The following is a 13,444-nucleotide window of genomic DNA, read 5'->3' as shown; positions in this document are numbered from 1 at the left end:
CCCCCTCCTTTAATCTAATTAGTGATGGGCGAATTTATCCGCCAGGCGCGAATTCGCAGCGAATTTGCGCGTTTCGCCACCAGCGAATAAATTCGCGAAACGCCCGCGAAAATTCGAGGCAAAAATTCACGCCGGCGTCTGAAAAACTGGCGCCAGCGTCAAAAACGAGACGCCGTTTCGCGAATTTTTCGCTGTTTCATGAATTTTTCGCCGTTTTGCGAATTTCGCACGAAATTCGCGAATTTTTCAGCGAAACGCGCAAATTTGCCCATCACTAAATCTAATGATTCCCACCTCCAACATGAGTGGGGGGGTAGAATGCATAGATTCCCTACAGATTTCGTCCTACATACTGGGCATTAATTAGACCACTAAATACATGCTGTTCTTTTTTTTTTATCTATTTATGTAATTCAGTCCCATAATTACCTAGAAATATAATGTATAGCAGTCTATTTTTTTTAAACACAGTTAATATTGTCCATTATACTGTTCAGGATCCTGAGGACTTAATTCTGTATATGAAATGTATATGAAATTCTAAGCTAAGGGAATTCAAATTTCAAACCAACAGCACAGCATTCTACCCCACTGTAATTGTGCTTGTAACATACTTCAGGAGGCCTATAATTAACCCTAGTTAAAGATATGTTCCCCCATCAATCCAGGATGCTGTTTTGCATAGGACAAATATTGGGTGCAAAGTGCCATAACTGTTTGCACTGTGCCTGAAGATGCATCTCTTTGTGCTCCCAGAATACACTCACATTATGCCCACAAGAACAAGCTAGCTCATCTTTAATATTAGAGTTTACAGCAGGAGAACTGAACTCCTTGTATTGCTTGATTGCAGGAGTGTCCTGGTTATATATATATATATATATATATATATATATATATATATATATATATATATATATATATATATATATATATATAAAATAGCTGGGATACTAAGGGAATCCAACGGTACTACGTTAATGTCCTGTACATTGTCAACAGCACAAATGCTCACCTCTATCAGTGACAGGAACATAATTATGGGGGGCCTGGGCCCCCCTATGTACGAATTTATGCATGACCAGCAACAGGTCATCCTTGAGGTCACTCACAGATCACCTGTGTCACCCCAATGAAAGTAAGAGCAATTTTGTCATCACACTCCATTGAAAGTAAATGCTCTGACATCATTGCACCCCATGTAACCTTCACAGTTGATGCAATAGTTACTCCACCTACTCCTACTAGCAAGTGAGGGAATACAGGGTTATGGAAGATAGTTCATAGTACAAGTTGATCCAGGGACTGGTCCAATTGACATTTTTTATTCAGGAAGGAATTTTTCCCCCTCTGAGGCAAATTGGAGAGGCTTCAAATGTTTTTTTTTTTGCCTTCTGAATCAACTAGCAGTTATATATAGACTTAAATGGTTGAACTTGATGGACCTGTGTCTTTTTTTCAACCTTACAAACTTGGAATGCTACTCCATGGATTCTAGAGATGCCTGTTTGCAAATAAGTTTGAAACTGATAACTATGAACATGTGAGTTTGAACTATTCAGATGTATATTTTGACTGTAAACTGGTTTAAAGGGGTTGCTCACCTTTAAAATAACCTTTAGCATGATGTAGAGAGACAATTTGCAATTGGTTTTATTTTTTATTATATGTTGTTTAGTTATTTAGCTTTTTATTCAGCAGCTCTCCAATTTGTGATTGCAGCAATCTGCTTGCTAGGGTTAAAATGACCTTAGGAACCATGCACTGATTTGATTGAGGGACTGGAATAAAAATAGGAGAAGGCCTGAATAGAAAGATAAGCAATAAAAAGTAGCTAGTGCTAGCTTAGGCAATACTTTTCTCTGGTGCTATATCTTATTATTTTAAACAAATGTTGTTGCTGGTTACCAGTGCCATTTAAAAGAGAATTTCTGAAAAGATAAATCAAAAAGAAAAATAGATTCACAAAAACAGAATATTACTTCTGATTTGAAGATGGTCCAGTCCAAACAAAATCAACAGAGAATCTTGTAAACAAGACTTAATAAAGAGACACATATAGAAAGATTATATATCATATACCCACCTCATTCAAAGCAGTTTCTATGAAATTCATTGCCATCGGGTCTGAATCATCTGTTCCCGGCATTTCCAGAATTTCTTTGCCACCATATAATATTTTGCTGGGCAAGTAAATCACAATTTGTTTGACAGCAGCAATTTTCTTTTTGTATTCATCATCTCCCTCTTGAGAAGTTGTCATTTGCCTTAGAATACTCTGTTAATAATATTTTATATGCCAAATAAAACAATCACTATCATTATAGAAATAGAATTATGCAAATCTTTCATTACACAGGTCATTTCTTGTGAAATTACATTGAAAAAAGCTGTACACATTAGTATTTTTAACGTTTGCTGATTATCCTTTATTATCACTTTCACCCAAAATTTCAAATGCTTTCTAGTTGCAGGGTTCAGTGACACCCAGAAAGTGGTGTACAGCTAGTAAGACCCTAACAACACATAACAGGAATGTTTGGATTTGTTAATTTGTGAACAAAAGCATTGGGCAGAACAATCACCAATTTGCAAACAGAGAAACATACGAGGGAAATGTATTACCTTCATAGCAAGCCGGTCATGTTGGGCATCTTTCCCATCTCCAATATACAGTTCTGTTTTTCCTGCAAACTGTGCTACTTCTCTAGAAAGTAAAATATCTTCAGGGGACTGAAATTGTTCCATTTCCTGCAATTTTCATATAAAGGAACACATTCAGAAATAGTAGAACCTCTGATGTGGTCACAATTGCAATTAATTCAATAGAAAAATGGTACCTGCAAAGTACTGGGAATATCATAGTCCGTTAGAATTCCAAATCTAGCCTTCAAGCAGTCCTTGGCTTTTTCTTTTATGGATTCGTTTATTTCATTTGAACTATCTACAATGAGAGTATTATTTTTTGAATAACATATGTAATTATAGTCAGGCTAAAGTCAGATTTGGTGGAAGCACCAAATCAACAAGCAGTGTAGCTCCAGCAAGAGGTGATATAAAATCAACTTCTAAAAGAATGGGCGTATGTCTATTTAACTGTAGTTGAATTCCAAAGAGAAGATCTGGATACATCTCCAGTGGATTACTTCAGCTGAGAATTCCAGGTCAGCATTGTTACAATTATACTGTACATACATACAAGTTCATCGGTTCTAAGAAAATAGTCAGGAACATCCAATACAGTTATAAAATGCTGAGAATTAAGAATCAAATTAGAAAATGCCATTTACATTTTTTAAAGGGTAATTACCTCCTTCACTCCAAGTGACTAATTCAAAAAGTTGCTGTTGAAGTTCTTCTTCTGTAAAGTAATTCACCCTTATTTGGTAAAGCGTACCATATCGCAGATGAATAATGCATTTTGTAGTAGATTCAAAGCTTCCCTCAATCTCCTTCCTGAAATATATTATATATTAGAACTAGTGAAGGGCGAATTTGCACTGTTTCGCTTCGCCAAAAAATTTGCGAATTTTGCGAAACAGCGAAAAATTTGCAAAACGAAAAAATTTTTTGACGCCACCGAATTTTTAGGGGCGAATTTTCACGGGCGTTTAGTGAATTTATTCGCTGGCGTCGAATCGCACAAATTTGCCGCAAATTCGCACCTGGCAAATAAATTTGCCAATTATAATAATTAGAACAACATTGGAAGGTAAATGTACAGAAAAATGTCAATTATAATGACCAAAAATGTTGAATCTATAAGCTTCTTTGATCTACAATTGACTAGAAAATGAAATTAAAAATGAAATTAAAAAAAATTGTTGTGAAAACACACCCCTCAAAATAAATCATTTTATTGTGCATACATTATAGCAAAGTATGATTAAAGGGATTGTTCACCTTTGAGTTAACTTTTAGGGGCAGATTTACATAGGGTCAAATATCGAGGGTTAATTAAACCTCGATATTCGACTGCCAAATGTAAATCCTTCGACTTCGAATATCGAATTCGAAGGATTTACCGCATTTACCGATTTTAATCCATCAATCGAACGATTTTTCTTAGACCAAAAAAACATTAGAAAGCCTATGGGGACCTTCCCCATAGGCTAAAATTGCACTTCGGTAGGTTTTAGGTGGCGAAGTAGGGGGTCAAAGTTTTTTTTAAAGAGACAGTACTTCGACTATCGAATGGTCGAAAAGTAGAATGATTTTTAGTTCGAATCGTTCGATTCGAAGTCGAAGGTCAAGTTGCCAATTCGATGGTCGAAGAAGCCAAAAAAAAACATTCGAAATTCTAAGTTTTTTTTATTCTATTCCTTCACTCGAGCTAAGTAAATGGGCCCCTTAGTATGAAGTAAAGAGTGATATTCTGAGACAATTTGCAATCGTTTTAATTTTTTATTATTTGTGTTTTTTAGTTATTTAGCTTTTTATTCAGCAGCTCTCCTGTTTGAAATGTAAGCAATCAGGTTGCTAGGGTTCAAATAACCCTAGCAACCATACATTGATTTGAATAAGAGAGTGGAATATGAATAGGTTAGGCCTGAATAGAAAATTATTAATACAAAGTAGCAATAACAACACATTTGTTGCCATACAGAGCATTTGCTTTTTAGATGGGGTCAGTGACCCCTATTGGAAAGCTGAAAATAGTCAGAAGAGGAAGGCAAATAATTAAAAAACGATAACAAATAAATAAGGAAAACCAATTGAAAAGTTGCTTAGAATTAGCCATTCTATAACATACAAAAAGTTAACTAAAAGGTCAACAACCACTTTAAGTTATATGGACGATGGTTTGTAATTAATCTTTTTCTCTATTTTTAAGTTCCTCCAAATAAGTTTGACTCCTGTTTTTTTTCTTCAGAAAAGCCTGTCCTTTTTTGGGGTTTTAAAGCTTCTTAATGGTATGGTCATTATTGGTGTGACTATCGATCTACATTTTAATCTTTTTTTTCCCTTTAACTTTTTTGAGCAGAATTGCTATTTCCAATGAACTTCTCTTAATGGGCCAGATTTAATTCTGAGAGAACAAGTTATCTCATGGTTTATTACGTGAAAACTCATGGATAAGATTCAATTTGAGGAGAAAAAACTTCAGTTCCAGTTTTTTTCTCCATAGACTTCAATAAAGTTTTCACGTGATAAAACGTGAGATGTTTTTCTGACTTTCAGTACTAATTCTTCTGTGTAGACTACATCATCATTTTGGCTATTGATGTATTTTCTGTTGAGGTGTTCAAGTCTCTTCTCTTTAACAGGACATTATACCATACGATGATAAGAAGGAAATGAGTCTATATTTAGACAATCTAAAAACAATCTAAACTTTTCTCAAAGAAAGATTTCCAGACTTACTCTGCAAGTATGTAGGGTCCTATATCTATTCTTCTCTTTTTCGAAAAATATTTATCCACATTTGAAAGCAATTTTGATTGTTGGATATTCTGCAAAAAAAGTAGGTTTGAAGAAGGCCGAAGATTTATAATTCAGTAATTTTGGTCTAATTCTAAAAGAGATTATTGAGATTATACAAAAATTACACAATGCATATATGTAAGAATGCCAGTACATCATTATGTTTGTTTTATAATTAATATCTCTATTGTCTAGAATCAGAACCTTAAAGGAGAAGGAAAGGTTAAAACTAAGTAAGCTTTATCAAAAAGGTCTATATAAATACACCAGTAAACCCTCAAAGTAATGCTGCTCTGAGTCCTCTGTCAAAAGAAACACCACATTTCTTTCCTTCTATTGTGTACACATGGGCTTCTGTATCAGACTTCCTGCCTTCTGCTTAAACCTCCAGGGCTAGGGCTTGTGCATGCTCAGTTTGCTCCTCTCTCCCCCCTTCTGTGCTGTAACTGAGTCCAGAGCTATAAATGAGCAGGGAGAGAGGATGCAGCTCCTATCCGAAACAAACAGAGACCTTCTAGAGCTTTTTACTCAGGTATGTTAAATCATTTTACAGAATAAATATAGCATTCTAGCTTGCACTATTGCAGCTAATCTATTAGCAATGCAATGCCTCCGTAGTTTTCCTTCTCCTTTAAAGGGCTTGTTCAGTATGTATTATACTTAGAGAGTCGCAAAATGAGGGAGTAATGTTCTGGCTATAATTTTAGACATCTGTTCATTCCAGCCTTTATAGATTACATGTTTGGCTAATATTGAATTGAATATTGAAAACATTTTTTTTATTTTGCACAGCCTATTTACCCAGTTTATTTTTACACTGAACATTTCTCTTAAACTGTACAAAGTATTCTTATTGATTTTATTAATAGATTCTTTAACTTTTTTTTTAATCCCCAAGTGATCATTTTTGCAGTTCAGTGAAAGATAATCATGGGACCTTACCTTCACCCATGGGAGCTTACAGCATAAAGGATCTAAAACAGCTCTGGCAAATTTTGTTTTGTCCACTGTTATTGTTAGAACATCTTTTACCTAAAGTATGATAAAATATAATATTATAGTTAGGCATTGTTCTATCTTCATGGATATGATTAAATGCAAAACTATTTTATTGTGCATGACTATAAAATCATGGTCAGTATTCATTTTTAAAAGGGGTGTTCACCTTTAAATTAACTTTGTAGATGATACAGACCCCCATTTGAAATCTGAAAAGAGTCAGAAGGATTATAATTTAAAAACTATAAAAAAGAAAAAATGAAGGCCAATTTAAAAATTGCTTAGAATTAGCCATTCTACACTAAAAAGTAACTAAAAGATGAAACGCTCCTTTAATGGCGTGACTAATTTTAACAAGAATGACTGGCCCATGGATACGCAGTAACTTATATATATGAATTGTAATGCTTCTAAAGAAAATAAAATGTTTTTCTCTGCTCAGGTTTACAATGAATGCTGTAAAATATCATGTGGTCTTTTTGCTGCTTTAGTTCATGAGCAATGCTTTCAACTTTCTTACTATTATTCAACATCGATGGGGGAATTCCTACACTCTCACATGGTTTCTTCCTTTGAATACCTCACGAATACCTTCCTCAGGAGCAAGTTTTTTTTTAATGGTTAGGTTTATTAGACTGGCAAGTCTATCAAGGCCTCAATAGGGTATAGTTAGATATTTTATTGGGATATTCCTCAGTCCCTGGATTTTCTGCTTTTGTCTTACAGCTTGTGCAAAAGGCACAGTGGCAAATAATAGGGTGATAATGGTGATAGTTGACTTTTTTCAGTCTTAGGCTCCTTATAAGATGTGACGTGTTTGTTGGATTTTGGACCCACCAATAGTTCCAGTGTTCCACAGCATCAATAGGCTGATGGGTGTAACTTAGCACAGCTATATGGAAGTACAATATAATGACCTGTTAGGGCTTGGACCTAAAGTCAAGGGCCTTATACTGACAGGTTTGTGTTCTTCCTGGCAGACCCGCTGTAGTTTGAGTTTTTCCTTATTTTGTATTTCTTCCTCTTTGCCTGTATTTTTTATTGCACTCAGCTTCAGCTATATTTTGGGCAGCTTGCAACAATTGCCCAGAATCAATCTGTGCTCAGCTCAGTATAATCTACTACTGACAATACAATTTGTGCATACAGCTCTTCTCATTCCACCTCTAAAATGCTCTACCATCTTGTATCAGGAAAGCCCCTTCACAAATACTTTTTTAATGTCTTTAAAAATTATTCTAGATGAAGCACTTTCTTCTGCAGCAACACATTCTTGGCCTATGCTTTGTGGTGCTTTATAAATAAATACAGACATTTAGGGGGCTAATTAAGCCAGCCTCCTTCTGCCTTCTCCTACTGCTTGTGGTCGGATAATTTAGCTTTGTTGTGCCATATAATACCTCTGAGTTCCTGCCTTGTTCTTATCCTTGTACTTTATTTGTCTCATCTGATCTGCATTATTTGACCCACTGGCCTGCTACACAGACTTGCTCTTCTTTACTGCCTGCCAAGACCTCTTGCTTACTATACAGAATTGTTATTACCTGCCACCTGCCTCCACCACAGGCCTGTTATATAGTCCTAACATCTCTCATTGCACCTAGTACAGAATACCTTTAGTGAATAGTGATGAGCATCTGTGCCCATGTTAGCATAACTGCATCTGTAAGGCTTCACTTTAAAGCAGCACATTTTTCCATGAGTTTTTAAAGATCTTGCTTTATTAGTACGAGTTCAGTAATTACTTCATTACATACTATCAGTTTTTTCCTTGATTTCATAATTTAGCAAAAATCTTGACCTAAATGGTACATAAAGTATATACTGTCGAAGTAACAAACCAGTGGCGTATCTAGAGTGCGCCAGGCCCCCCTGCAAAAATATCTTCAGAGGGGCCCAGCGCATTCCGATCCCCAGCATCCCACCCACTCCCTGTCCAGACGCTGCCCACTCCTGTGCCCAGACTCATTAGCCACCCCGTGCCGTCACGCTCTGCTTCCCCGCCGAAAGTAAGAGAGCGGCTGGGGAAGGGGGGTTCTTGTTGGCTATAGAGGAAGCATACCCTCTGCTTCCTCTATAGTTACGCCACTGCTCCCAACATTTAAAAGTTCAAATTTGTGATCAATTATTCCATACCCACAGTCGTCCCCAGACATGCCGTTTTCACACAAATCGCAGGCCTCTAAAAGCTCCACCTACTTCACCGAAAGCACACCCCTTTATAGGCACAAAAATCACCACTGCCCCCCAAAAACACAGGACCTTTAGGAGGTATGCATTTAAAAGAAAGACTTTTTTAGCTTTCTAGCTCATTATATTTATAGTCAGGGATGGAACTAGGGCTTGGTGGAAGAAGCATGTGCCTAGGGCCCAATAATAGGAGGGTGTATCCCTAGTTCTGGCCATTGGTAAGGGGAAACCAGTGCCTGCAGAGGTATGCACCTTTTCCCCACTCCATGCACCACTGTCATCTTGCTTGCATGTGCATGCAACCATGCAGGGGGTGCCGATCTTGGGCGCCCCTAGCCCGCATAGGAAGCTGGGCCCGACACTGTTTATTGTATCTTGCCGCAGATGATATAAAAAATACACACAAATGTTGTACTAAATTTAACAGTAAACTGAGACATTTTTTCAGTTTGTTACCACATCTGGCAGATCACCCTCTTCTTCTATCTCTTCCACTGTTTTGTTTTCATCAATAGCCTAGAGTTTGAACAGGAGAAAAGACATTCATATATTCATTCATATATTAAAAAAAACATCAAGTAAAAGTATAGTTTTTATGTTAGAGGACTTCCTATTGTTCAAATGTAATATTGTTCATATGCTCATGTTTTTTTCTAGGCTTCATTAACTCCTTATAAAAGAAGGAGCACAAGATAAGTGGATTGTAATAGCAAAAAGGGAAATTAGAAGCGACTGCTGGTTTTGTGAGTAAGAGATCAGACTATAATTGCCTGATTAAGAGAATACATAGTGCAAATAAAACTGTGGTTGAACGTAGCAAAATGTACAGTAACTGATAAATTATTGATAATACAGTGTTATGAAAAAACACATATATATATATATATATATATATATATATATATATATATTAGAATTGAACAGGTATGGGATCCCTTGTCTGGAAATCTGCAATCCAGAAAGTACCAAATTATGGGAAGTCCATCTCCCATAGAGTTTATTTTAGAAGAACAGTAATACCAAAAAGTGAAAGTGTTAAAGTAATAAAAATATGATGTATTGTTTCCCTGCACTGGTAAAGCTGGTGTGTTTGCTTAGGTAACACTCAATTATTTATATAAAGAAGCGGCTGTGTATTGATGGGGGCATCCATTCAAATTAAAAACAGCTCAGGTTACATAGCAGATAAATATAATGGTGTTCTACACAGGCCTGGATTTGTGGAGAGGCCACCAAGGCCCGGGCCTAGGGTGACAGTACTTTAGGGGGGCGGCATGCTGCCCAACCACACCCACATTGGTTCAGAAACACTGGGGATGCACAGGTACAATAGTTTTTTTAATTTCCCATGCACCAGTCCCCATTGCTCTGGTCCAGATGAAAATTTGCACAAATAAATGGGAGGAGATGGGGGCAATGAACAGTAGCGGACCTAGGGGAGTCTGTAATGTAAATCCAGCCCTGGTTCTACAGAGCTCTCTACAAAGAGTAGATATAACCTGCATCCCTCTTCAATACTGTGGTCCATTCCAGTATTGCAGGCATTGCCTAAGGGAAAGCTACATCCAACAAACAATCCTTGCTAACAAAGAGGACAAACTCCTCTTTTTAGTTTGCCTTTCTATCTTACATTCCTAAAACAAACTCCTGACAAAAGCTAGACCTATTAACTAACTATACCTCGTTCACATGGTGCCTGTTCCCTGACTTTTACTATAAGGGTTGTCCCTCTAGGACAGAACACTTTACGGGCCATCTTGACACCAAGACACATACCCCTGGGTCGGAATGATGGAGGCCAAAGAAGTGCCACCCCTTTCCAATCACTGTATTAAAATGTGACAGGAAGTGATCACTAAACTTATGGGACAACAGAGAAATGTAAAAACTTAGATACATAATTAGATACTTAGTTACTTACCCCTTTCTTGTAAAATATCAGGATATTATAAAATATTATAAGACTTCTAATATCCTCATATTTTGCAACAGGGTGTAATTTTTATTATAATACACAAGTTTCAGTGAGTCATATGACAGAAATTACATCACTAAGCTCTGATTATAAGCAATGACATCACTAAGCACGATTTATAAGGATATAATTTACAGGAAATGCATGGCTCTTGTGTGTGTATATACACTGTATATATACATTTACTTACATTTTCCTTGTGAGGCAACTTTGGACGGCTTCGGAAAACGAACCACGCCGAGTGCTGGCGGGAAGGCAGGGGAGGCAGTTCGGGGAGATTAGTCGTCCTGAAGAAGAGGAGATTTGTCGCCGGGCGACTAATTTCCCTGAATCTGCCTATGTGCCCTGACCCTTACAGTCTTATGCGACTTTTTTGTTCAAATGCAATAAAGTCAATGGGCAGTTTTTCTTATGGTGATTTTTTTTGTCTCTGCAACATTTTTATCGCAAAAAATTTTTCGCAAAAAAAATTTGCAGATGGTGAAATATGTAATATCCAAGGCTCATCACTACCCTGCATTGTTAAGGACCAGTAGCAACCAATACTCCCTTAATCCATTTGGTTAAAACAATAATAAAGGTGATAAATATAATCTACTGAAAATCTATAGTTTCAGATTAGTACTGAGTTTCTGGCATGGTTCCAGCATTCCTATTCCAGTACTTGAGTCCCTGAACAGTTCCATAGTTTTTGTAATGGATTTCCTAGTTCTGACCCTTGGCCTGTTTATTGGATTTTGCCTCTGCTTGCAGCTTGCCCTGACCATTGCCCTTTGTAAAGGACTTTGTTTGTCTCAGTAACTAAGTAACCATGAATAGGTTCTTCCCGAGTTTTACATTTAATCACCCAACACCAAACAGTGAGGTGATAGATTTTAAAAGCACAATTGTAATCGCTTTACTTTTAATATATTTGTAGCAAATTAAAGGTTTTATGTTATGAGCGATGTGCCAAGGAAAGCTTTTACTAAAAGCTTTTAGTTTGTAGCATGAGGTTTTATTGGAAGTACATTTAATTACTTCCGAGGAGAGAGGTCTAGATCACTGACTTCACACTTATTACGAAATCTCTTGACTTTTGAACTTTGTGCATTTTTAAAGGGCAACTAAACCTGAGTTCTTTGAACACACTCACCATTAGACTGGGCTAGAGGGATGCCGGTAAAAACCCCGGTGGGCCCCAGGCCTTGTGGGCCCTGCTGACACAAGCCTACTCCTGTAGAACTGTAGGCCATCTCCCCAAACTGCTCCCTGTCTTCCCATTACAGCTTCAAGCAGAAAATTAATGGTTTGGGCCAGGGTAAGGGACAGTATGCATGGGGGAGCATCAGAGTTTAGGTTAACATTACAAGGATCTTGCAACTAAGCTGGGGGGGGCCCGAGGTGGGGCTCAGACACCGGGCCCAAGCTGACTGAACACACTTCCATTGAAATTTGCACAGGGGCTGAAAGAATCTAAAACTAAAATACTACACTATAACTTTTTATATATTTCTGTTGTTTATTTCTCTGCTTACCTCACAGCACTGATCATTTCTGGATATAAAGTATGTGCAATAGTACTTAACACGATGGATGGTTTAATTATTGCATTTACGTTTTTTAAAAATATGTTATGAACAAAATTATGATTAAAGTGATACTGGCACCTTTTTAAAAACAAACCAGATGTTATTCCCAGAAAACTAATTTCTGCAGGTGACTTTTTTTTTTTAAATGGCCGCTTTTAATGGCATTCACCAAATCAGCTAGACCAGACAAACTAATGGGAACTTGGTTTTAGATTGCTGTTGGTATCTATTTAAGGCATGATTATGGGCCCAGTCTGGCCCGCAACATTGCCTCTTTGATTAAAACATATAAAAATATATTCATAACTCACCAAAGTCACAAGGAAACCCAGGTTCACTTCCCTGAGCCTTCAGCTAGGGGAGCGGAATCAAGTGCGTATGTTTGAGCAAGCACTCAATAAGCAGGCCATCAAGGCAGGAAAGTAAAATAAATGCAGATTTAATAAATACCATAAAACAGAGACAGCCTTCTTTTGTTTTTAAAAGAACATTTTAGAATGATGTTTTTAATTTAAATACAAACCTGTGGCAGTTTTAGATTTCTATTGTTTTCCCTATATTCTTCTTCATTGTCTGCTGTGAGAAGCATGAGCAGGTTAAGGATGAAACTCTTGCCTTTTCCTAAAATATCAAAGAATATATGGGTAAAACCAAAAAAACTGCGATAGATATATGTTGCAAGCAGGTAATCTGTAATAGTGCCCGGCCCTACACTATCACTGGAGAGGGCAGGGTCGGTGTGACTAGAAAAATAAGTAACATTCTTAGTTGAAGGAGGAATCAGAGGGAGCTGACATGGCTAGAAGTTTGATGTATTGGAAAATATCTGTCGAACCCATAAGTTTCAGCCCAGCCCAGCAATACTAATCTGTAGCTTTCTATTGGAATGTGGTAGACAATACCTTGCATCCACCAGTGCCACTTTCTGCAACTCACGTCAGATTTTTTAATGCCACAGACCCTGCAATGGGAGTATTTTGCTCCCCTTTAGCACTTGAGCCTGGGACATTGTAAAAAGATCCCCAAGACTTACCACAGCTCAGTAATTTGTTTCAAAGCATCTGATTTCAAACCATTCCTCTCTCGTTTCCACCATGCTACAGAGTCTGATTAGGGGTAATAATTGACACCACTGTATTTTCTTTATTATTCAAAGTTAGGCACCCCTCCAGCCATTGTATTCACTTACCTGATACCCTGGGCCAGTGCTCCTGTTAGGAGAAAACTGCACTAACCCAGAGTCTTTTCACCAAGCGCCATGAAAAAATCCTCTTCCTGCTTCACA

At 37.2% G+C, this 13,444-nt stretch overlaps 1 protein-coding gene across 2 annotated transcripts in view; it reads right to left on the bottom strand.

Moving 5' to 3' along the window:
* LOC108698045 overlaps positions 1-13,444 on the bottom strand; it is a 62,375-nt gene that overhangs the window by 35,949 nt on the left and 12,982 nt on the right. For both annotated transcript variants that reach the window (XM_041588166.1, XM_041588160.1), the window contains exons 3-10: positions 12,683-12,780; positions 9,070-9,129; positions 6,367-6,456; positions 5,365-5,453; positions 3,311-3,456; positions 2,841-2,944; positions 2,626-2,751; positions 2,087-2,278 (exon numbers count right to left, since the gene is read on the bottom strand). In XM_041588166.1, coding sequence (XP_041444100.1) covers positions 2,087-2,278; positions 2,626-2,751; positions 2,841-2,944; positions 3,311-3,456; positions 5,365-5,453; positions 6,367-6,456; positions 9,070-9,129; positions 12,683-12,780 — 905 coding nt within the window. The remainder of the gene's footprint in view (positions 1-2,086; positions 2,279-2,625; positions 2,752-2,840; positions 2,945-3,310; positions 3,457-5,364; positions 5,454-6,366; positions 6,457-9,069; positions 9,130-12,682; positions 12,781-13,444) is intronic.

Source organism: Xenopus laevis, chromosome 1L (assembly GCF_017654675.1).
Source record: "Xenopus laevis strain J_2021 chromosome 1L, Xenopus_laevis_v10.1, whole genome shotgun sequence".
Classification (NCBI taxonomy): domain Eukaryota; kingdom Metazoa; phylum Chordata; class Amphibia; order Anura; family Pipidae; genus Xenopus; species Xenopus laevis.
Note: the sequence above shows the minus strand (reverse complement) of the source record. Positions and strands in the feature narration are given on the sequence as shown.